Source organism: Leptinotarsa decemlineata, unplaced genomic scaffold (genome assembly GCF_025532065.1).
Source record: "Leptinotarsa decemlineata unplaced genomic scaffold, Ldec_3_MD MMD2_tig00000090_RagTag_RagTag, whole genome shotgun sequence".
NCBI lineage: Eukaryota > Metazoa > Arthropoda > Insecta > Coleoptera > Chrysomelidae > Leptinotarsa > Leptinotarsa decemlineata.
In genome coordinates this window covers 3396370-3423566 of record NW_027412541.1, presented here as the reverse complement: position 1 = coordinate 3423566, position 27197 = coordinate 3396370, and the positions used below count along the sequence as shown (strand labels likewise).

Below are 27197 nucleotides of genomic sequence, written 5' to 3'. Positions count from 1 at the left end.
AAATAAAATAAAAAGAAGAAAAAAAACTGTATTAGCAGGTTCCTATACTAAACACTTTGTAGGTCTAAAAGGTGCACTTTTAATTTTCTTTTAAATATATTTAGAGAGGTAGCATTCTTAATATCCTCCGGTAGTTCGTTGAATGCTTGAATGAAAACTGTATTATTTGAATTGACATTACTAGTCTGACGTATATGAAAGTTATTGCGATTTCTTGTATTGTATTCATGATATTCAAAGTTATACTTTAATTTGTCACGTAGATATACAGGAACATCACCAGTTTTAATTTTAAAAATAAATATTAATGCTAAATAACGAAAGTAATTTTTTACTGATAACCATTTTAATGTATTCAACATTAATGTTATATGTGTTCTTCTATCACAAGATAATATTATTCTCATTCCTCTATTTTGAAGTTTCTGAAGTCTTCCAATTTCATTTTGGTTTAGTAAGTACAAGATGGTTCCACAATAAGTAAAATGAGGTAAAATCAAGCTATTATACAAAAGTAAAAGCGACCATTGGTTTAAGTGCTTAGATTGCCTACTTATGTAATTAATTTTGAATGCTATTGTTTCAATAATATATAAAGCATGTTCCTTAAAAAATATTCTATTATCTACAATTACACCCAAATATTTAATTTTTCTTACTAACTCAATTTTATTATTTGATATTTTAATATTGTAATTATATTTTTTGAAGTCATGGTACTGCTTCTCATTTCCTATAATTATGAATTTTGTTTTATTTTTATTAATTTTTAACGAGTTGAAGCAGCACCAGTTATATACAGATTTTAGTGTCTCATTTATTACATTAATTATATCAAGCAGATCATTTGATGCATAATATTATACCATAGCCAGATGATTTCAGAATGTATGGCCACGATTAAAAAAACTGAAAACTGTAAAATCAAAAATAAAGGTTATGACTTGAAAAGAATTTCGAAGTAGTATCGAAAATTCAAATACGAAAATTATAGATACACAGTAAACCGACTATACCCAGAGACCTCTACGAAACCCACTGAAGGCAAAAATAATTATAAAACGTCTTCTATAGTACAACTAATGTTAAAATTGACGGTCTGTTTTAAAATATCACTCCTGTAGGTATCAAATGAATATCACTAGAATTCTATACCAACACCAAACTTTTTTATTTTTAACACCTCGACACGTATTTCTATCACCAAGTGATCATCTTCAAGAGAACGACTGAACAATCGATTGAATACGTCCATGATATTTTCCATCTAGTGTCGGTCCTCTTCACCAATACGTCTAAAAACGGCAATTCGTTGTGAACTTCCTTCTCTTATACATTCTTTCAGGGATTTTAAAACAATTTATATTATATTTCAGAACCACTCCATCATAGACCACCTTGTAGTTACGCCTCTGAGGCGGAAACCGACCACTAGTTTTTACCCGAATGAACGAAATATTCCATATCAATATACTCAGCTCATTGATTCATTATGATTTTTAGTGCTGTACCGATCACATCTATTAATAATGACTGGTAAAAGACGGAAAATTACTGATGAGTTGTGCAAAATGAAAAAGAAAATTAGGAAATTGAAAAAGCAAATGAAGAACATTTATAGTAAGTAACGAAAGGGTTATGATCATGCTTTTATTATTTTCAGTAGGAGTGGCGACAAGGGTCTTATTCATGAGACATGCTCACTTGTACATTGTAATAATATGGTCTGTTTCTGAAGACAATGAAAGGGGAAAGAAGAAACTGGAGGTTTCAAAGTTTCGAGTATAGGAGCTTTCTAGCTCGTTTCTCCTTCATTTATTTTCTGAAATGAATTTTAGCAGCGCTGTCACCAGATGCAGATTTCTCCACATCAAATTTTGAATATCAAGGCAGGTCCGAAAAAGCTGTAGAGTTCGTGCCGATCGCACGAAGGCCGGTCTTTTTTTAAATCTGATCATTTGGTATACTTACTTATATTCTCTCTCATTGTGTGGTTCCAGAACTGAATTTTAATCTTAATTGAAATGCTTTTCACTCACTATTCTCTTCTCGATGGATTAACAAAAGGTCTCTTATTTGTTTGTATTCTCTTAACTTCATATTACTCTACTACGATGGTATTTTTCTCAGTCCAAGAGAAAATGAAAGTCCAAAGTTTCAAATATAAAGTATAATAAGTAGAATACGACCCTATGGACAAAATAATAAAAAAAACAACTTGTAAAATCTTATATAAAAAAAAATATTGAATTGCAATAAAACAAGAGAAAATAGAACAAATAATTCGCCGCAAATGTAACTATTTCATTCAAACTCTTAAACAACTATAAACATACCAACTCGGTACAAAATACTTTTAGTTTTACTTTTACTTCAGGGAGAGTGGTGTATAACTTCAAATTTTCACCATGTTTTGTAATTGTACTCTAGCTTAACTATCATCACTAGGAACCCCACAATATGTAACCTCTTTGTAAATAGGAAGTAGACTCAGATAAAATATTATGTGAACTCTCTCTAAATATCAACTGGTTAGTAGAAAAAAATAACAAACACTTACATAACGCCTCTTTGAAAAGTTTGTGGTCAACCATAGGTTTCGTTGACCCGGTGTGTCTTCTACACCAACACTTTTAATTTAAACTCCCCTGTACTCCATACCGGCTTAAGATTTCACTATCGTTTTCACTTAAATTTCGCCCCACGCGCTTACAAACAAAATATCTCCCCTATTTAGGCCACCTCCCTCAGCCTCAAAGGCTGAGGGATGAGACTCCCGATCTCGTCTCGACGAGATCCGGTGACCGACCTCTTCTGTCTCTCCCAAGCAACTCTCTGGCCCTCGCGTCAGCTACGACATCCACAAAAACCTCATATCAGCGTTTTTTAAACCTTCCCAAGTGTATGATCATCGGCAGGATGCAATACATTTAGTTGTTTAGTCTAAGTAAATTTTAACATGACCACAACGACGCTCGCAGGTTCGACAGTCATAAAGTAATTCAGCGCTTTTTCAACTGGAAAAATATCGACACCGAAGAAACGGGTGATCGACCTCGATCTCAATGAATAAAATAATATTTTATGTTACTCTCGCAATGGCCGTTATTACACTACTCCCCCCTTCGTAAAAGTTTTGGGCACACAGTGCCATAACTTTTCAATCAAATAAAACAACAATATGATACCAAAATGAAAATTCGTAATGTATACTAAGGCTGACAAAAAATTCTGTCACTTTTCGGCGAACAAAGATTTCGCGTCTGATCCGCGCACTGCACTCGCGAACACTCGCGTTTGTGCGTGATTCACTTCTGCAGTCAGCGAGGCTCCCTTGCCTGCTGTAACCTTATGTGGTGTGGTGTGATGCGGGAAGTAACCTTTTTCACGAGTCCGGGAAGTCCTAGGACTTTCCGCAACTCTGCTACTCTGGAACGCTGCTACTACTTACCGGCAGTAGTATTCGAGCGCCCCTATCTGCCGAGCGTATAGGGGCCTGCTATAAATAAATCTGCCCCAAAGTTCCTAGCTATATACCAAAAAAAGTACTTTCCTCCACAAATATAAGTAACCCAAATATCCCTAGCTATTAGGCTTTCAACCAAACAAACATAAAGTATCCAAAACCGAATCGCCTAGCAAAAATAAAGCTTTTTCCTTTATTTCAAATTTAAATTACTTCAACCTCTGATCAACTGACCACCTATCTAGTTACGTGTCTATCCACCCTTCAAATTATTTTCTAGTATATTCTCTAGTGGATACGTCACTGGTCCCCACACATTATGGTGGAATTTCTAACGTCACGCCCGTGCCACCTCTCAGTCACTGGTCTTTTTCATTACTTGGAGCGTTAGTAAAAACATTGGAGAGAGTTCAGCATTTTGCAAAACATTACATAAAAATACCAAAAAAAACAACAAAACCTACCTTTATTGGCTTCTTTAATGACCTGAAATGCAGCCTGAAGCAATTTTTTTCTTTTCAAACCAAACAAAAACCTACTTTTTCTTTTAATTATTTTCCAGGCAGCAATGGCTTTTTCCTACCCCTTGAAAATTGTACAACTATTCAAAGAACTACCTATTATTCACTCTAGCTTCTACCCAAGGCTCACTTATTATCTCGTTTATTGCTTTATCCCATGAATAGTAGCTCAAGACATATGAAAGAATAATTCTCTCAGTTGAGAAAAATTTACTCTAATCACCCTGTATATGTATTCCTCTACACTAATTTGAAAAACACAAGAATTTCCTCTCTATATACATCCCGCTAAAACAATGAAATCACATAAAAATACGAAGCAAAAACTGCTTTTATTCGTACCACCCTCTTCTTTAATAACACTATAGAACCGACTGTCTGGGTTCTAAAATAAGATAAAGAAATTATCTAATACTTTGGTCCCTTTTTCTCTTTGTCCCTATACTAAATCAATTAGCATACTAAAACGAATAGGCAAAATAAAATTCACCCTGAACTTTTCCTAACAGAATGTCATGAATTTTGAAGTTATTTGCCAATGCTGCTGGGACACACAAATGTTATCAAAAAATTAACTGTTCAAAGCCACAGAGAACTCTTTTGCTTTCTAACTTTTCAGTATTTTAAAATAGTTTAAAAGTAGACTTTCAAACCCAAAGTGGTTTAACATGACACTAAGACACTCAATGTCATTTACAAATGTATAGTCAACTTATTTAACGCACCCTGTATGCGCTACGCAACTCAATAAAATCATTTCTCCCTTTGAGACCTATCGGACACACCCAGTATGTGTCGCTCACACAAAGTTATTTATATCTTTATAAATTATTACCTCTTGCAAGTATTAACTTTACACTTGCACCCATCTCAACGAAAAACTCAGGTTAAGCGAAGCGAACTTCGCTTGCTTAAGCTCCTACTTTGCCATTACTATTTTCCGTCGGCAAACGCTACAATTGAATTTACCTTATTTCTCCCTAACACCAACTTTAGAAAATAAACTCCCTGTGGCTACTTTAAGTTTCAATTTCTTCAGACTGCCTACACTCCCAAACTAATAAGAATGCAGATACTTCCAAAATACAAAACGGAAATACAGTGTGTTACTTAATTAACCACTGCTTCTTCACTAACTACATTGTCCACTATCTATTCAACACAGAATAATAGTTATTTCAAAAAAAAAAATTATTTCACCTCTCAGTTAACCAATGTGATCAGGTTTATAGACAAAATAAATCATCTATTTATCCCACCGTTAGGTCACCAGTGTAATAATATGGTCTGTTTCTGAAGACAATGAAAGGGGAAAGAAGAAACTGGAGGTTTCAAAGTTTCGAGTATAGGAGCTTTCTAGCTCGTTTCTCCTTCATTTATTTTCTGAAATGAATTTTAGCAGCGCTGTCACCAGATGCAGATTTCTCCACATCAAATTTTGAATATCAAGGCAGGTCCGAAAAAGCTGTAGAGTTCGTGCCGATCGCACGAAGGCCGGTCTTTTTTTAAATCTGATCATTTGGTATACTTACTTATATTCTCTCTCATTGTGTGGTTCCAGAACTGAATTTTAATCTTAATTGAAATGCTTTTCACTCACTATTCTCTTCTCGATAGATTAACAAAAGGTCTCTTATTTGTTTGTGTTCTCTTAACTTCATATTACTCTACTAGGATGGTATTTTTCTCAGTCCAAGAGAAAATGAAAGTCCAAAGTTTCAAATATAAAGTATAATAAGTAGAATACGACCCTATGGACAAAATAATAAAAAAACAACTTGTAAAATCTTATATAAAAAAAATATTGAATTGCAATAAAACAAGAGAAAATAGAACAAATAATTCGCCGCAAATGTAACTGTGCTATTCACTATTTCATTCAAACTCTTAAACAACTATAAACATACCAACTCGGTACAAAATACTTTTAGTTTTACTTTTACTTCAGGGAGAGTGGTGTATAACTTCAAATTTTTACCATTTTTTGTAATTGTACTCTAGCTTAACTATCAGCACTAGGAACCCCACAATATGTAACCTCTTTGTAAATAGAAAGTAGACTCAGATAAAGTATTATGTGAACTCTCTCTCGTCTCGACGAAATCCGGTGACCGACCTCTTCTGTCTCTCCCAAGCAACTCTCTGGCCCTCGCGTCAGCTACGCTATCCACAAAAACCTCATATCAGCGTTTTTCAAACCTTCCCAAGTGTATGATCATCGGCAGGATGCAATACATTTAGTTGTTTAGTCTAAGTAAATTTTAACATGACCACAACGACGCTCGCAGGTTCGACAGTCATAAAGTAATTCAGCGCTTTTTCAACTGGAAAAATATCGACACCGAAGAAACAGGTGATCGACCTCGATCTCAATGAATAAAATAATATTTTATGTTACTCTCGCAATGGCCGTTATTACAACATTTAGCTGAATTGGCTTTGTGTACTTAACTGCTCAATATTCTTGGCAGTTAATATTGTGCTTTAAGGATGTTCATGTGTCAAGTATTCTATTTAGAATCTTGCAAAAGAAATCACACTGTCTGATTTTTGTTTATTCTGTCTATTCACAGTTGATTCATTCAGGAAAATTTTTAGGTGAGTCAGAATCTGAAAGTGGTACATCGCGAAGCAGTGATAATTCTCGAGATGATAATATACAGAGGGGTCATAGAAATCTCAATTCGACGGATGATGACTCAGATGCAAATGAAGACGCACCTGTGAGAATTATAACAGAGGCGCAGGTACAGGATGTCCCAACTACACAAAGTGATTCTCTGTCTGTAGTCAATCTGTTAGGTGTTGATCCCTCTTCAGACACGGTTATGGGAGAACCTATAAACGGGGATATTGTAACAAGATGGTCTGTTTATTTGAGCAAAGGTCTCGATAAAGAAATCCGAGATTCCCTATCTAACAAATGGAAAATTCCTGAAAATTGTCCCCTACTCAGTGCACCAAAACTGAATAATGAGCTGTAAGGATTATGTTCGGGGATACAATTGAAGAAAGATGCATTTTTATCGGCAGTGCAAGATAAAATGGGTAAAGGTCTTGGTGCAATTGGCCAAGTTTTAGATTGTTTATTGACTGGTGACAATCATAAAGATATTAAGGAAAAAATCATAGCAACATTGGTAGATTCTGCCAAATTATTGTGCGAGAGTCATTTTTTAATTTCGAGACACCGAAAACATGAGATTTTTCCGATGATGAATGAACAAGTAAAAAAGATTGCTGAAGAATCTCTATCGGATCAGTTCCTTTTTGGGTCTGGGTTTGCAGAAAAGTGCAAAACGGCACAAGCTGCTCAAAATGCTTGTGAAGAATATAAAAAACCTGTTTAACCATCAACTTCTTTAAATTTCAAGCGACCTTTCCAGAAGCACAGAATAAAGAATTACCAAAAAGTGGACTACAGGATCCAAAACGAGGGCTCGAGGTATCAAAGAAAAATGATCACAAAGAGGATGCAAGAAAAACGAAGGAAATAAATCAGGTATCTACCAACTATGCTGGTCGACTCAAGTTGTTTTTGGTTGATTGGCAAAATATTTGTTCTGATGTTAACATACTGCACTGTATTCAGGGTTATAGTTTACCTTTTGTAAAAAAACCTCATCAGTTGTTCTACAAAATTCAGAATAATTCTAACAGGGCACATAAAGATCTGAAAAAGAGTATTTCTAATTTAGAGTCGATAGACGCAGTTCAAAAATGCAATTCAAGCAAACGTCAGTTTGTTTCATCATATTTCTTAGTGCCTAAATCCAGTGGTGGTTACCGATTCGTTTTGAATTTTAAAGAATTGAACAAATTTATGATATCACCTCACTTCAAACTAGAAAATATCAAAGCTGTTCGAAATTTGATTATTCTAAACAGTTTGATGTGTACAGTTGATCTCAAAGACGCGTATTTTTTTATTGCGATCAAAGAATGCCATCGTAAATATTTGAGATTTTATTTTGAAAGTGTGCTTCATCAGTTCACTTCATTGCCAAACGGCTTAAGTTCAGGTCCTTTTATATTTACAAAAACCATGAAGCCTGTACTACGACATTTAAGATCTAAGGGTATAATTATATTAAGTTACCTGGATGATTTATTAATTATCGGAAAATCCGCTGTGGAATGTGTCAAACATACAAATATTGTTATTCATTTTTTAGAAAAATTAGGATTCATTATAAATTCTACTAAAAGTATTTTGGAGCCTAAACAAAAATGTAAATTTTTGGGATTCATTTTTGATAGTGTAAATATGTTGATAACGCTTCCTGATGAAAAACGAAAATTTGCTTTATCAAAATTAAATAAATTACTAATTAAGCAGAATTGTATACGTGAATTAGCAAAAGTATTGGGATACCTCGTTTCTCTATGTCCAGCTGTGAAGTATGGTTGGTCATATACCAAACAATTAGAGAGAGCAAAATATTTTGTTCTCAAAAGATCGTTGGGAGATTATGAAGGGAAGGTAAAAATTATAGAATCAGTTAAAGATGACATCAGATGGTAGATTCGTAATATTCCAGAGACTCAGGAGGACTTGAAAATTAAAAGTTTCGATATAGAAATATACTCTGACGCTTCTTCTACTGAGTGGGGAGCGCAGTATCGGGAAATGAAAAAATTCATGGGTTTTGGAGTCAAAACCAACAAAATTAACATATTAATCAGTTAGAGCTTTTAGCTGCATTGAATGCTTCAAAATCATTTACACAATTGAAAAATAATTGTAACATATTGTTGAGGATAGATAATACAACGGCAATTAGCTATATCAACAGAATGGGCGGCGTGAAATATATTACCTTACATGAAATTACACGAGAAATTTGGCAATGGTGTAAATCTAAAAATCTTTGGGTTTTTGCTTCCTATATTCCTTCTAAAGAAAATATTTATGCTGATGTGGAATCACGGAGTCTCTCTATCGAAACAGAATATTCATTGAATAACAAAGTCTTTAGTGAAATAAAACAAGTTTTAGGAAAACCATGTATCGATCTTTTTGCATCACAGCTTAATGCCAAATGCAAGAATTATGTATCTTGGAAAAGAGACCCAGATTCCATTCACATAGATGCATTCACAATATCATGATCAAATTTATTTTTCTATGCATTTCCGCCATTTTCAATTATTTTGAAGGTACTTAACAAAATAATAACTGATAAAGCTGAAGGAATTTTAATAGTGCCAGATTGGCGCACGCATCCATGGTATCCTATTTTTATAAAGCTCATGTGTTCTCAACCAATTCATTTTGAACCAAAATCAAACCTAATGCTAAGCCCTTTCAGACAACCGCATCCAATATGGACGAAGTTACCCTGGTTGCTGCGCGCTTATCAGCTATAATATCCCAAGGACATTGATAACTAACGAAATAATTTTATCACAGTTTTCGAAAGCACGTTATTTGGTAACATCCCGACGCCGAAGGCGGAGGGATGTTACCTAAAATAACGTGCTTGAGGAAGTTGTGATAAAATTATGAGTTATTTATCAATGTTCGAGGGATATTCGGTGAGAAAATTTTTTGCAATTCGAACAAAATTATTTATTGAACACACAGTTATTAAAAGAACAATTCGTATAATGATATAACTCCATAAATATTTTCCAAGTGTATTTTTTACTATTGACAGTATTTTTTGGTGTATTTTCTTCAATGATTTTGTCAATTGCCGCATCATTTTGAACACCAAAGCGAGGAAGTGACATTTTCGAAATAAATTGAATTACTGAAATGTCAAACAACTTTATTGTGTTGGTTGCTTAGCAATGTCATGACATAAGTGATAACTACCCGTGAAAACTATCCATGGGTAGTTATCAGTGTAATGATGGTTTCATTGGTTATTTCGACACACATGACTAGAAATAGACAAATTTGATAGGATAATTTTTTTGGCAAAAAATTTTCAGGGAAACATATATTAGAAGCGGAATTCCTGAATGTGGTATTCCAGCCCTACTTGAATCATTAAGTCCTAATACTAAAAAACAATATAATAGCTCGTTGAAGCAGTGGTGGGTATTTTGTAACCTGCATGAAGTGAATGTTTTCGAGCCTAGAATATCAGATATAATTCAATTCCTGCAAGAGAAATTTGAGTGTGGAGCAAATTATAATTCATTAAATTCCCACAGAACAGCATTAAAATTAATAATCGTATCGCTTGATAATGAAGATATAATAAAACGTTTTCTCAAAGGAGTTTTCAAATTGAGACCGGTTTTTTCAAAATATTCCACGACTTGGGACCCTTCCCAGGTTCTTGAATATTTGGAAACACTTTATCCATATCATATCTTATCATTGAATGAAATAACGTACAAGTTAGCAACTCTCTTGGCATTGACGTCTGCTCAGAGGGTACAGACTATTGCTAGCATAAAAATATCTGACATAAGGGACATGTCTTCAAATATACAAATTAATATTTCAGAAATTATTAAAACTTCTGCGCCTGGCAGGCAACAGCCAGTGATAATTTTACCATATTTCTATGAAAAGCCAGAGATTTGCGTTGCAAAATGTCTGAATGAATACCTATCAAGAACACAAAAATTACGAGGTATTGTCAACAAATTATTCATAACACTTAGAAGACCATACCATGCTGCTTCAAGTCAAAGTATTTCACGATGGATCAAAACAACCTTGACTAAAAGCGGTATTGATACTCAAAAATGTTCATCGCATTCCACGCGGCATGCTTCCACTTCAGCAGCAAAACGTAGTGCATCAACTATTGATGTAATCAGAAATGCGGCAGGGTGGTCTGAAAAATCTTGCGTGTTTGCCAGATTCTATAATAAACCGTTGTTTAATAGTAAAAATTTTGCTGAAACTATCATTTCTAATTTTGAAAATTAGTGGGAATTTAATCTATATAAATTGTTATTGTTGTAATGTTTATTGTTAATGTATTTTATAACTATATATTCATTACTACCGATATGATATATTTTTTTTTATGATAAGTTCATGAACTTAAATTAGGTACGAATTATTAAATCATAATGATTAATTACAGAGTATTATTCAGATCGCTGATATGCTTTAAACATCTACAAGGTGGTTTATGATGGAGTGGTTCTGAAATATAATCTAAGATTAAACGACTTACCTGTAAGGAAGTTCAATCTTGTTTATATGAAGAACCACTACATCATAGACCAACCCAACCCTCCCTCATTTTTAGCTTACCATTACGCGATCTGAAATAGGTGCACCAAAAATCATAATGAATCAATGAGCTGAGTATATTGATATGGAATATTTCGTTCATTCGGGTAAAAACTGTCGGTTTCCGCCTCAGAGGCGTAACTACAAGGTGGTCTATGATGTAGTGGTTCTTCATATAATCAAGATTGAACTTCCTTACAGGTAAGTCGTTTAATCTTAGATTATATCAGACAATGAAAGTCCGAACTAATGAAATGCACCACGAAACATTGTCAACCACCTCCAAACAAATATAATTGTACATGTCACCATTAGTAACCAAAAATGGAATCTGTGTGATGATAAGCGACCTGAAGCTTACATAAGTATCTCCCATTGATAGGCTTGTTCGAAAGAGGACGTTTCAAAATATAACATGACAAAAATTCATTAGATCCGTGGGTGATCTTCATATTATTCACATAAAATTGCTCCTGCGCTGTCATTTTCAAAATATAATTTCATGTATTATCAAATGGACTCCCAAAATATACAGGTTTTCTTTCGAAATACTCAACTTGGGGCCATTATCAGTATAATGGAAATTTATTTCAAAATACTTTATACCTACAATAACAATAATGATTGTTTTCTTATCAATACCTAGTTGAGCTTATAATCATTTTCATACTGCCATATACACTACATTCTATGTTATGACATACAAACAATATTTGTTGCCTGCGTGGGTAGTTCAATACCTGTGTGTATTTTATTTATTTAAATGTCATCATTCTGTATAGTAGTGAATAACTATCATTATTATTTTCACTCAATGAAAGATTTCTGTACCTAAAGCTTCGAAACATTTGGAGGGCGTACCAGCATCACATGAATAGGTACTATATTCACAACCGTAAAGAATGCCGTCATTGGGTCCAAAAATCGAATAAAGCGGAGCGTGTGTCCTGGGAAAACGCAACGAACCAAGAATGACTGCCTTCTGCATTTGTCCGGTTAAGATTTCTGCTGTTTTGAGGCAAGCTGGTATAATCTTATGAAGAGATAAAACAATCATTTCAACAAAGAGGTCGGGGTAGCGACTGCGGAGTTCAAAGGGTAAATCTCGATAGTTCGAGCTGGAAAATGACTAGTTTCAATAAATTTAGCATCCCTCATTTTCCGCAATGGATTCAAAATCCCCGGAGCATAACGCTACATCGATGTCTTGTCAATACCGTAGGAGTGAAGAAGGTGATAATAAAGCAATCTTAGGACCGCGTTTTTATTATTATTGTAATCAATATTTTTTCACCTTGATGGTTGCGGTAGTTAGTTCCAGGCGGCACATTCGAAGGGTGCGCAGGCACTACCAGCCAATAGTATTACTATTCTCGTGATTTATTTGGTAGAAATACCGAGTGGAGTGAACTCTACCTTTGTTGTGAATTTCGAATTTCCCAACCCACAAACAACTGAATGACGGCTTGTGCAATTATTTCGTTGTCACCTTTTATATAACAATTTCACCATAGTCTCACTAAGTGTATCAACTTCATAGCGTTTGTTGAGTTTCCACCTATTCTGTATAATGCCTGGTATGGGATGTCGAAATCTCGTTTGAACATCAGTAACAAATATTTTTTCCGCCTAGGCCCTCGGCTTATACTTGATTTTAAAATATTTTCAATAGTGAATCCTTGGAAGTTACCCGACTGCATGAAAAGTTTTAATGCTGTTTCTTTCATGTCAGATGTTATTTCATTATCATTTTTGTGAAATTTACCCAAACAAGTACACCACTTCTCACCAATACCAGCCTGCCTACAATTTCGCTTCTCAGAAATGTGGGAAAAAAGAGACTGACATGATCGACAAGCCTTGCTGTTGCTGATAACATAATCGTCAACAGACAATGACAACACTTCTTGAAGGGTCAGAAATAAGTCATAGGTACTAGTGAGTTTCTGGGCATTTTGTATAAAGTTCTTATACTTCTCAGGGTACTCTCTTTGGAACCACAAAGGTACAGATATTAGATTGAATGGAAGCCGTTCTTCATACCATCCTTGAATCGTTTGACGGATAACACCAAAGCGGATGCCATGATCACTTAGGAAAATTACCATACTGTCGTTAAGAACGCCATGTTGTTTGAGATCTTTGAAAAAGTTTGTCATTTTGTTATCCATTCTTCCTGGAGAATTGATATAATTGTGGCTGAAAGTATTCATCCAGAATATTCCAAAGTAGGGTTGATTTTTGAATGTTTTGGAAAAATCTCCAGCTAAATTGAGGATTCTTTCACCTGAAATGAAAATATATTGAAATTACTTATTGTTATGCTAATTACAAAGTAGTGCCTAAATGACTGTATTGAAACAATTCCAAGACTTTCTACAGATTATAAGAGGATAGTTATAAAAAAGTATAAGATAATGAACATATACTAAGGTATAATCTTATGTCTGTAAGCAGACATAAAATTAAAATGGAATTAATGAAAGTTTTCACGAAAGAAAAAGTATATAGGGTTATAGTCAGGGAAAGGTGGCTGTAAGAGAGAGATAGCCAATCGAAAAATATATGAAATATTCGTTAGATGGTGCTAATAATCACCAAGTTCGCTTCGAATCGTGCGTACGATGACCTTGCGTGCACAAATATTTGCGAATTAAATGCAAAAAGTAAGTAAAACCGTTGAATTTCTATTTTATAGTGTAAAAATTAGATAAGGTATTTGTTGGTATGTTGCGGTTTTGTAGTTTTTGAAAAATTGTCTGTTTTCGGATTCGGTTATTAGCCATGTTTCAACATAACCTGAAAATATCTACAATTTTTGTGAATCATATCACTTGATTCGTGTGGCTATCACTCCCGAAAGATTAGGAGAGATGGTCACGTATTTTTGGAGTTAGATGACCGTATGGCATCACACCCTGAACGAAATTAGATGTACCGTAACAAGTGGTGACTTGAAGTCACTCGGGTCTCTTGAAACCTTCTACACAATTTCATTGATACTTCTACTGACATCTGTCGGAGAGTAGTCGAAGAACCATTTTCTGGCTATTCCTTGAATATGCATACCTAAAAAGGTGAATACTTCTATTTGTACAGACCAACCTAAGGAATGTTATTGTGAGTTAAATTCATTTTTTGACTATACTGTCGGCTAAAGCAGTGTTTTATGAATAAGCATGATCTGGATTGCCTGCTCGTCATCTTGATTTCCTTCAGGCCTGAGCTTGAGCTTGAGCCTGGTGTGATCTGGATTCTGTATTAGAACAAGTGTGTGGGACTTTGTACCGATGGAGCCGCTGCGATGGTCGGGCGTCACGCTGGAGTTGTGGCTAAAGTGAAACAAGTGGCTGCCCAAGCAACATTCACGCACTGTTGTTTGCATCGAGAAGCTATAGTAAGCAAAAATTACCCTGACAGCTTGAAGGAGGTTTTGAGCCAAGCTGTAAAAACAGTAAATTTTATCAAGGCACGTGCTTCACAGTCCTGTTTGTTTGCGATATTATGTGATGATATGGGTGGTTTGCACAGACAGCTGTTGCTGCACACAGAGATCAGGTGGTTGTCAAGAGAGAAAGTATCGACACGTTTGTTTGAGATGGGCCATGAAGTTTTCGTGTTTTTGCCTGCCAAAAACTTTTGAAAACTGCTTTACAGATGAACTGTGACTATGATCCTTGGCGTATTTGGCAGAGATATTTTCAAAGCTCAATGAGCTCAACCAAACCCTGCAAGGAAATTATAACACTCCTTTTCGGGTTCATGATAAAGTAAGTGATATGAAAAAGAAACTGAATCAATTAGCAAAAGAAGCAGAACTGAAAAAGATATCGTTGTTTCCAACGCTTGGGAATTTCGTCGAAGAAAATGACCTCAAAACTGAGTCCTGCACTTCTGACGGACATCAAAAAACACTGTCTCGGTTTGATTCAAAGCTACAACATATATTTTCCTGAATATTCCTGGACCCAAAACCCGTTTGCTGATATAGAAATGGCGCCAGAAAACTTTACTGCGACAGAAAAGGAATAGTTGTATGAACTGAATTCTGACTCGGAACTACAGCAAAAGTTTTCAAAAATGTTGCTTGTTGACTTCTGGGTTGAAAGGCGTGCGGACTACGCACAAATAGCTGTCAAAGCAGTGAAGTTTTTAATTCCATCCACAACTTTCTACTTGTGCGAAGGTATACCTGAAAAACAAGTATCGGAATAGACTTATTAGTTTAAGACGTTTAAGACGTTTAAGATTGAGCAATATTAAGCCAGACATTGCCAAATCGGATTCTAATCATCAAAATCAGCCTTCTCATTGAAGTATTGTATTATATTTTTGTTGTATTTTTCTTACAGTGTAATGCGTTTTATATTTATGAATGCCTTGTTCATATAATTAATAAAGTATTATAACACTACACAGAATTTTATTTTTCATACTCATCGTTGGAAAATAGATTAGTAAGGTTAGCAAAATAATAAATAATGTACATATTCCATGGGAAACACTGGCCTAGAGATTATAATCCTTGAAACAGCTTTCGATATCATGAACATAAAAAACAGAGGTCACTTGAACCAAAATATACATATGACAGGAAGATTGGATCCAGACCATGTACGAATTATGAAGGAGAACATCTGCTTCTACAATTTTCCGCAATATAAAAGTTAAACATCCCAAAAAACCTGGTGGACAAACTCGTTTGTTCAAAGAGGGTGAGAGGGCTATAGAGGAAGCTTTAGTAATTGCTGCAGAGTGGGGTTATCTATTTGAACCAGAAGATGTTAAGGTTTTTGTTCAATCTTATCTCAGTAGAATGGGTAGACGCATTCCAATTTTTACTGAAAACAAACCTGGCGAGCAGTGGTGGAATTTTTTTCTTCGAAGCGGCTACCAGGATTGTCCTTTACTTTCTCACAGTGTACCAAAGCCACTCGTGCAGTAATAAGACTCAGTATCATCAATAAATAATTAAATAAACTGGGCGTTGATGTGAATGGCATTCAATCAGATGGTATAGTGAATTACGATAAGACAAATTTTTGCGATGATCCCGGCACGAGTAAAGTTATTGTGCGATGAAGATTCAAGAGAGCCGAAAAAATTATGGACACTTGTAAATCAGCAACATCCGTGATGTTCGAAGTTGCTGCCTCGGGGTAATGTGTCCCTTTTAAATTGTATATCAGGCAGATCATATGTGCCAAACTTGAACAGAGCGTGGACCAAATGGAGCCAGATATAACAGGAGTAAGTCAGGATGGTTCGGTCAAAATTTATTTGAATACTAGTTCATAACAATTTGTCTGGATTATTTCAAAAAGTTGCCGCGCGGACCAAAAGTTTTCATCAGTGAAAATCTAGCCAATCATTTGTCCCTAAAAGTTATTATTGCATGCCAAGCAAATGACATAAATTTCATTCTCTTACCACCAAATTCTACTCATCTATGCCAATCTTTGAGCGTGAGCTGCTTCAAACCAATAAAAGTAGCCTGGAGGTATGTCTTGAAAGAATGGAAGAGAACTCACAAAGGTGTCATCAGACAAGTTATTTTTCCGTTTTTATTGAGACAAATAATTCAAAAAGTTGGAGCTTCTTCTGTGGAAAATATAAAGTCAGGATTTAGGTCAACTGAGTTAGTGCCACTGAATAGAATAAAAAATCTATGCAAATTGCTAAAATATGTTGAACCTGAACATGCCCAGTTGAATGCGATGAATGTTCTTGAAGACATTCTTATTGAAACAAAACATAAGAAAGGCGATATAACTGTGAGAGGGAAGAAGATAAATCTCGAACCAGGCCAAATTGTTAACTGCCTTGGATATTATGGTGTCTGCATCTAAAGGAAAATATACAATTAGCAAACGCAAAAACAAAAGAAAACTCTTAAGGCAATTATTCAGGACAAGGAAACATCCGATGATGATACATTATTGTCTATTTCTAAGGCTGCAGTACGAAAAAAAAAACATCGGACCAAGTGGAAAGTGATAAGGAAAACAATAAATCGAATAATACTCAGACGTTGAATTGATTCAAGAGGAGCTTCAAGAGGCACAAGAAGCATCTAAAGAAATGGATAAGATTGAAGAATCCAACTCCAAAGAGCTCTCAGAAGATGACTTCGTTATAGTAGAATTGAAAACAACAAAAGAATTTTCTAGGGAATTTCTTGCAGGTAACACCTTCCATTGTGTTTTCCTCTGACTTAGTACTGAAATTTAAAATGTTTATATTTCCCCCCCAAGTGCCAGATGATGTTTCATTGATTTAAAAAGTTAAATTAATTTTATAAAAATCACTAAAAAAAGTATTTAGTCTTTTTTTCTGAATATTAACCATTTCCCTGATTCAATTCACATTTTTTTCATTTCAAAATATTTCCCTGCAATTTTTCAGTCAGTTATATATTTTATGGTGTGCATGGTGTGCATTTCAAGACGCCTACATATCTATGAAAACCAATGCGGTGGTGACTTGCAATGACAGCTTTTTTTTTTAAATGCACATATATATTCAACAAAAAATTATTTTATCCTATTGAGTCCCTTCATTAGATTCTAGATTATAAAAGATTGAAACCATTGTAATTCACCAACCTCTTCGGTAACAATTTTATTCTTATTTGAGCTTTTTTAATATTACTTGTTTCAATTGCAGATGTCAAACAAGTACCATAGGAAAGCATTGTCTATCAGAGGGGATTGGCGTGAAGAGTACTTGAATGCTGCAATAAACGTTTTAAAAAATGGTGAAATGACAGTTTATGCAGCAACTAAAGGCTATGTTACTCCAAAAAAACCTGATAGAGACGTTTTGAAAACAATAATGATGAAACAGGACCTATAGACCATGATCCTTTTTTATGGAAATACTGAAAAGAAGCTTGCAGGCCAAATCAAAACTATCCAAATGAAATATTTTTCTTCAACGATCAATGATGTCTTGGCGCGCTCGATTGCTATGAATCTGTATCCACAATGACATCCTCTGAAAAAGGAGAGGCAATAACAGTTATGGACTATTGTATTGCTGTAGGTACATTTTTGCCTCCTGTTTGCACAATGGAAGGCAAAAAAAAAATAACTGCGTAAACGCAAGCGAGACATGAGTGGACCACCTATTGGTGTGACACCCAAGTCAACTTGCCAAGCTTTTATGTCACTTGAGCGCAAACTTTTGCTAACATGCTCATGGGGGGGTTTGTTTTTCCACCTCAGACAGATTCTGCGTACGCCGCTCGAAAATTTGGAACAAGGCGGTTTTATAAGGTACCCCGCTTTTGAGGAGACGACTCAGCTATTGGATCAGGAGTTGGGCAGTTGAGAATCTTTAGATCCCGAACTAAATTAACAGGGAGGTCAGTTGGAGTCGTAAACTCGACACCCATCTCCTCTGTAGACTCGCTCCTGAAATAAATTTACAGGGAGGTAGTATTAGTCGGAAAAATGGTTGTTTTTCGGTAGACATTTACCAGAACCTGCTGGTTTGGTAGTTGGGAGAGATGAATGTTTCGAAATTCTATTTCGAAAAACTCATTTTCTCATACACTTGTGTAATATAACCGATGTATTTGTGTTTATGGTTTCATCTATTATTATTAAATATACCGACCGTTTTCAGTGTAATACATGCTCATTTCTGATTCATTTATTTTCTGAAATTAATTTGGCAGGTCTGAAAAAGCTGTAAGGTTCGTGTCGATCGCAAGAGGACCTAACTACACCGTGTACCTTTTTTGAGATTGTTCTCCTTCTAAGATCCACTCCGGAACGAGGCAGGAGGCTAATACTTAAGGCTAAAGGCCTTTCAACTACACTGACTTGCTACTACACTGTGAGGGACTTGCTCGAATAGTAAGCCATCAAAAAAAATAACAAGAGTCTCGTTCTGGTCGTCGCCGAGTGAAGATCGGTCGTCCTTAACGTATATTGATATCAATAGTGAAAGAAGTGTTCTGTTTTTTTTCTCGCTGGTAAGCTAGTTTCTTATCACCGAATATAAATCTCAGACCCGTATTCAGGCATAAGGAATGTTAGTCGAGTCCTGTCAACCACCGTAGAAGAAATAATTCCCATCATGGGTGATACTAACACGGAGAGCATCTCTTACTACAGGGATACTCAAAGTGAACAAAACTCTAATTCAGTTTCGAACAGTCAACCTCAGTCTTACTCTACTGCCGTACAAACTTTTAAATTTCCGACTAGAGATCAAACTATTCTATTTCCCTCGATTGATGGAGTCAAAATCCAGGACTACGTTATAGCTCTGGGTTCGAAAATTGAACCTAAACAGATCATTTTCACTTCGAGAATCTCAAACAATAGGGTCTGTATTTACTTGTCCAGTCAAACTGTTATTGAATCTTTTATGAGCCAAGGCGGAGAAATAATTATCGCTGAGCAAGTTCTAAAAGCTCGTAAACTGGTTACTCCTGCAACTAGGCTCATATTATCCAACGTATGCCCGACGATATCACACACCGAAATAGAGAATAGCCTGAAAGAACTTGGTTTGACCCCAATATCTCCTATTACCTTCGTCAAAATTGGAATCACACAGCCTGAATATAGCCATATCCTGAGTTTTCGTAGACAAGTTTATCTCCAACCCAACGACAACCTATCTACCCCCGACTCAATTGTTGTCTCTCACGAGAATACTTCCTACCGCATCTTCCTGTCCATTGATAGTCTCACGTGCTTCAAGTGCAGAAAAACCGGACATGTAGCCGCATCATGCCAAGAAATGGTTCAAGAACAACACAGTCAAACCAAAGTTTCCAACCTAATCACTGATAATTCTATAGTTGAAAGCAATGAAATTTCTGAAACACCTAATATATCCTCTCAGAAGCGTACAATCTCATTAATCTTCAGCCCCCTGACCGATTCCGACGTTTCTGCAAGTCCTTCTTTCATCACCCCCTACATTCAAATCCCCAAGAAACCCAAAAAAAATCCGCAGCCTCCTCCAGAATCGGTGGAAAGCCTCATAGCACCAGCCAAGAGTTTTTTGAAGGGGATGGCCCTCCTCCCATCCTAAATTTCAGTCAAATTACCAGCTTCCTAGAAAACTCATTCGGTTCATCTGAACCTATTAACATAGCAAGAACATATACGGAGGATATTCATGGACTACTAGGCATCCTCACCACTTTTGACAGCTCGCAATATTAAGGCAAGAATCACTAAACTCAAGAAAAAAATCCTGAAACGCCTGAACCAAGAACTGGAAACTAACTCCAACGTATCAGTCTCTGAAGGTGACAGTGACCTGTCTCAAGACACCTACTGAAGTTCTTCTCCCTCAATTAGCAATTACTCTTCATTTTACAGTGGAACATTAATGGGTTATTCCCACATCTAGAGATGCTTCAGTTGTTGATAAGGAATGAAAATCTTTCAATCATATGTCTCCAAGAAACGAATTTCAGAACCGATCGAGTTTACAACCTAAAAAACTACAGTTCTTTCCATAAAATTAGAACAAATTCGAGGATTGCTTCTGGTGGTGTAACAATGTATGCACACGAATGCTTGAAAGCATCACAAGTTCCACTTTCAACAGATCTAGAAGCAACCGCAGTTATTGTTGGACCCCCCCAGAGGATTTGCATATGTAATATCTTTGCCCAACCAGATAGCGATATGAATATTCAAGATTTAGAGAGAATAATAAATCAGTTACCAAATCTACATATAATTCTCGGTGATTTCAATGCTCTCAACACTATGTGGGGTTGTCTCACAACTAACCGGCGTGGTAGGATGATGGAAACATTCATCGGCAGATCGAATCTGGTGCTGCTCAACTCCGGTGACATTACCAGGATGAACATTACCACTGGCAACCACTCAGCTCTTGACTTGGCCTTATGTCACCCCTCAATATTTCCTAAGCTCTCTTGGAATGTTCTTCAAGATTCACATGATAGTGATCATCTTCCTATCATCATCAAACATATTTTTTCTCAAAACTCATCCAACATATTCCACCCTTATTCCTGGAAACTCAAGAAAGCGGATGATACGAGTTGGAAGATTTTCCAAAGTATACTGGTGAAGAGTTTTCCTAACAGATCACCCCACCATGAAAACGATATTGTTTCCCTTGTCCATGAATTTTCCAGTGCCATTTCAAATGCTGCTACTTTAGCCATAGGTAAAACCTCTAAAATCAATGGACATCATCCAGTGCCTTGGTGGAATTCAGAATGTCAAAAAGCGACAACGTAAAGTAAAAGGGCATTCAACAAGTTGAAACGACATTTTTCCACTGAAAATAAACTGGAGTTCAATAGACTCAGAGCACGAAAACGGTATTTGATAAAACAGAGCAAACGCAAGTCGTGGAAAAATTATGTGTCATCACTTCAATACTCTATACCCATGTCAGAGGTATGGCAAAAAGTGAATCGCATAAAAGGAATAACTACAAACTTTCGAATTTCGTCCTTGGAAACAAACTGCTCTTCTATCTCTGAAAACATTGAAATCGCCAATTTATTGGCCGATAGATTTCAGCAACTCTCCAGCGATAAAAACTTTGATGAGCACTTTTTACCTATGAATGAAATTGGTCGAAGCTGTACCCTTGCATATCGATGATGACAGCGAGAATTATCTGAACATTCGAATAACAATGAATGAAATGGAAGACGCACTCTCCAAAGTCAAAAACTCAAGTCTTGGACCTGACGATATCCCATATGTTTTTCTGAAGAAACTTCTCCTGACAGGAAAACAACGTATGCTTGAAATATTCAATATAATTTTTCTCACTCGTCAATTTCCTACTAACTGGTCAGAAGCGATTGTACTTCCTCTGCTCAAAGAAAACAAACAACGATCTGATCCTCAGTCTCATAGACCCATTTCTCTGACTTGTACTATGTGTAAACTTCTTGAAAAAATCCTCAACGCCAGACTATCCTTTTTTCTTAATCAAAATAATTTGATTACACCGTATCAAAGTGGTTTTCGTAAACAACGCTCCACTACAGATAACCTCATTAGCCTACAATCCGACATACATGAAGCATTTGCTAACCAACATCAAGTTATTGCAATATTCTTCGACATTACCAGAGCATTCGACTCTGTTTGGCGACGAAATGTTCTTGAAAAACTCAAGCGCTGGCAAGTTCAAGGAAATCTATTAGCATTCAATTCTAACTTTCTAAGTAACAGATCCTTCTCCGTTAGAGTCAATGGTGTGCTCTCTGAAAGTAAGTCTCAAGAAAATGGCACTCCGCAAGGATCATGCCTGAGTGGGAATCTATTTCTCATCGTCATAAATGATAACATGAAAGATGTCATGAAGCCTGTAAGAGGAAATATATATGCGGATGATTAAGTTCTATACCTACGCCAGTGGAAAAAGTGTGAATTCTATTTGTTCTCATCTTCAGCAGGCAATCAGGGCTTCAATCGTGGTCTCGTGATACGGATTTCCAATTCTCCCCCACTAAAACTAAATGCGTTCTATTTTCTAAAAAATCCCTACAGATCAAAACTTTTCTGAAATTGAATGATCAGCAATTGGAGTTTGTGGACGAAATGAGATTTCTGGGGCTGACATTTGATAGACAACTGAAATGGAAATCCCACGTAAGCAATCTGAAGAAAAGCTGTCAGAGGGGTTTGAATCTGATGAAAATACTCTCGAATCATACATGGGGAGCTGACAGTATTACTCTCTTGCGTATATATCGGGCTCTCATTCGATCCAAGCTAGATTATGGTTCTATCGTTTATGGTTCAGCGAAAGCAACTCTCCTGAAGTCTCTGAATGTGATCCAATATTCGTCCATGAGGATTGCCCTGGGAGCTTTTTGTACCAGCCCAGTGGAGAGCCTACTGGCTGAGGCCGGAGAACAACCCCTTGATGTTCGCAGAGACTATCTTTCCTCAAGTTATGCCGCAAGAGTAGCCGCTTCCAAAAACCATCCTTCCTATCGATATACATTCTCAGATCGTTTCCAACATATCTTTGAACAGAAACAAAATTACCCCTTATCTTTTTATGTGAAAATTCCCCCTCCCTGGACATTACCAATTACTCCCTGTAATACCTATCTCCTCAACTTTCCCAAATGCGATACCCCTTCAAATTTCATAAAGAAATCATTCGCCGAACTGGTCTCCAAATATCAGCACTTCAAGCATATATATACCGATTCTTCCAAAACAGTTGAAGGAGTAGGAGCCGCTGTGATAACAGATACCACCACTTACACTTATCGACTGCCATCTTTCTCCAGTATCTACTGAGGAGAAGTATTTGCTATACTCAGCGCACTACAATACTGTCGTAGATCCGTTGATGATCATGTCATTTTCACTGATTCTCTTAGCGCTGTCTTGGGCATCCAACAACTCTACCCGAAAAATGCTCTTCTTCTTCTCATTAAGACTGAACTGGGAAAGTTATTACAGGATGGTAAACATATTGAGATAGTTTGGATTCCTTCTCATATGGGAATAACGGGTAATGAAAGGGCCGATTCAGAAGCTCGAGAGGCCATTTCAAACACCAACTGTCGAGAGATCCAACGAGTGCCCTATCAAGACGTTTATCTCCAAATCAAAGAGCTCATATGCGACAGATGGAGGCAAATGTGGCAATCCCTATATAATAAACTCAGAGCCATTAATCCTAATCTAGTCACTCAAAATTACCGAGCTCTCACCCGCAGACAGCAAGTTTTACTTACACGCCTGAGAATTGGACATACGAAATTTACCCATCTACATCTCCTAAAGCATGAAGAGCCTCGCATTTGTGATACCTGCAGTGTGACGATGAGTGTTGAACATTTCATCTCTGATTGCCCAGCTTTCAATGAAGAAAGACAATTTTTCGGATTACCAGGCGACCTCACCAATGCATTGGATGTTACGAACTTTACTTCCCTTTATAGTTTTTTGGAAAATGTTGGCATCTCTAACAAAATTCAATGTACCTACTGTAACCGCTAATAATTCCAGTGGTTGATGCGGTGTTTTGTTCTTTTAAATAAAAAAAAGCAAGCTTCCGATTAGGCTTATATTACAAAACCAATAAAAAGAATAAACGGGTATGTTTACAAATCATAACAAATAACTGTATAAAATATAATATGAAAGTCCAACAAAACAATAAGCAAAAATGTTCGAAAAGTGAGATCAAAATTTTACAAGAAAGCCCGGCTCAAATAGCTGATTGTCAAACAAAAATTATCTCTTTATCAACTTGTGAAATATTATATATTCCCTCATAAGGTAGAATTCCAACTTACGCGAAAACCTTAATTACTGATTATTTGAAATTGCCTGGCCGCCGTACTATTTTTCAGTTTCAAGCCCGTCTGTACTAATTGCAGATATTTACACATATGAAAGGGGTGTAGTGTAATTTATTGCCCTTCTTATATCGTCCCCAAGACGAAACAACAATAAGACAATTATTACAAAATTAAAATGACATCCTCTTTCTCTATACCGACATGGGGGTTAGTAAAAAATCCAAATTAACTCATGATACTATACTGGGTTCTGTTCTCCCTTCCCTCTCCGGTACGGTATCCGTGTGAAATACTGATCCGTTCTAAGTGTCACCAAAGGAAACAACAATTAACTCACTGACCGGTAATTCCACTATCGCAAAATCTCCCATTTTAACTCTCGATCGCAAAGGAATCTTTTCGCAACTGACTTTTCAACTGACTTTCGCAACTTCTCTATCGCAATTCACTTTCGCAACTGACTTCACGCAACTGTCACATCGCTACTGTTCCCCAATTAATTTTCGCAATTCATTAAAAAAATCTACATCACAACAAATCTAGCAAACATGGAAGTTTGTGCACAAGATATTTCATACTGAATGTTCATGTAACTCTTATAGTATATTGAAATTGAAAGATCGTTTGGCAATTCAGGTGAAGGTATTTTCAACTAGAACATTCAGAACAGAAATGATAACAGAGAAAGCTGATATTTCAAACATCGTAAGACATAATGCAGAAGTTAACTGGGGTTTATAGTTTTTCGATGACACTGCTCAATGAAAAGAATTTTTTATTATAGAAATATATAAAAAAAGCAACACAAATTATGAAAATATGAAACATCAAAAATTAATTGGCGATACGGGGCGACTAGATCGATTCCAGTAGAGTATTTCTTTTTTCAATTAATGCTCCAATTATATATGGCTATATTTACATAAATTCCCTGCTAATAAACAGAATCATTCACTGCTGATTTGCTTAAATTACCTTCATTTCAAAATGCTCCAATTTCAATGAGTTCAGGCCAGTCTCAAATTACCTACACTGTAGCTAATATCACGAATGGCGTTGGATTATATCTGACAGGTGTCAGTGCAGAATTCTTATGCTCTTGGCGATACAACTGCCGGAATCAATTTTCAATTATCGGAATACATTTGCAGACTGGTTTCGGGCTGTTTGTCCACTCTTCAGTACAAGGTAGTTTCTATCATCAACATAAAGTCGATGATTTCCGATAATTGAGAATAGAATTCCTTCAAAGTATCATTCTTCGAACTAGGCAGAAGCAAACAACTAACAACATGTTTGTCAACCGCATATGCAAAATTTGCTCAATTCTTCGTATAAGGAAACCGGTCTGCAAGTGTGTTCCAGTTATTGAAAATCGATTCCAACAGTTGTATCGCCAACAGCATATGCAGAAATAACTTCAGTGAAGAATCCTGCACTAACACCTGTCGAATTTAATCCAACGCTCTTCGTCGTACTAGCCAGGGAAATAGTTGTTTTCTGATAGGTGTCTTTGGTGTTCTTTTAGATAATTTAAAATGCTCCAAAAATCACCTGTTGTAGTAATTATAAATGATGCATAATTTCTATTGAAAATAATCCAAATAAATATGATACATTTCCAACAAAGCTCCCTTCAATTCAGTTTCGAAATAGAAATGTGGTATTATCGATTATTTCTATTATTATTATTATTCATAAATCTCACCTTGAGATTCAGGTCCACTGCAATAAGGCATACTATCTACTGCCAGTGTAGATAGGGTGTCGGAAGCTGCCATGTACGGTTTGAAGTAATAATCAGTCGGAGGATTTTTGAATCCTTTCTTTCTATAATTGTATGTGGATATCGTAGCGAAATCTTCAGCATAAGCGGTAACATATCCTTTGTCTCGAAAGTTGTACCATATCATAGGACACTGGTCCAACCCACCCACAATGGTTGGTTTACAAATTGAGTAAGATTGATTTTGATTCAGGCCGGTTAGCAGGGCATTGAAGTTTGGAAAAGTATTGTCATCTATTTTATTGTAGCCAACGAATTCTACAAAATCATTGTCCTGTAAAAATTTTTTTGTTGAACGCATTGTTCTTGCCAGGTTCAACCTAGATATACTATCAACCACAATCAGAAGAACACTGAGGTGTTTCTTCTTGGATAGTTTCTTTGCCTCAGATCGATTAAAAAGTTTTTCCTTAACTGCCTTCGTTACAACCATTGGTCTGTGTACATTTTCGTATATCTTATCCGCACCAATGTAGCATTTAACTATCACAGTGTGCTCTTCAAGAGTAACAGTGGAATTGAAGTAATTACAACTCGAGAAGCTGAAAAAGAATAACAACTTTTCATTAAAAACATTTAAAGTATTTTGAGTTTGGTTGATTACTTCATTGAACGCTAACGTTATGATTATCGAAGTCCTTTGTGGAATGATGCTCTCTGAACTCTCAAATATTGAGATAATGCCGACTTGCCGATCAAGATATGAGTCTTGGCCGCACAAATGGGGGTGGAATTCCAAATAACAGAATACATGGAAGTTTCTGGAGTTAAAGTTAGATATGTTTCGTGCTCAGATATGCTTTCATAGACAAAAAAGCATCAACAATTTCATCAACTGACTAATATAACATGAGCAGATAGCCATACATTCATACTCCGGAAGTTGATTTATATGACTTCGGATATCGATACACAGAACA

The 27197-nt window shown here is 36.0% G+C and overlaps 2 protein-coding genes across 2 annotated transcripts in view; one reads left to right on the top strand and one right to left on the bottom strand.

Annotated features, from left to right (window-relative positions):
- The first annotated feature begins 1383 nt into the window (after nt 1-1383).
- Nucleotides 1384-6971, top strand: LOC141481186 (uncharacterized). The gene is made up of 2 exons (XM_074172349.1): nt 1384-1620; nt 6586-6971. Exons 1-2 carry the CDS (start codon nt 1530-1532, stop codon nt 6969-6971), a joined length of 477 nt encoding a protein of 158 aa, XP_074028450.1. The 5' UTR covers nt 1384-1529.
- LOC111507197 (uncharacterized) overlaps nt 2156-27197 on the bottom strand; it is a 36894-nt gene continuing 11852 nt past the window's right edge. The window contains exons 3-4 of the mRNA XM_023162484.2: nt 26200-26819; nt 2156-13481 (exon numbers count right to left, since the gene is read on the bottom strand). Coding sequence (XP_023018252.2) covers nt 12700-13481; nt 26200-26819 — 1402 coding nt within the window. The 3' untranslated portion in view covers nt 2156-12699. The remainder of the gene's footprint in view (nt 13482-26199; nt 26820-27197) is intronic.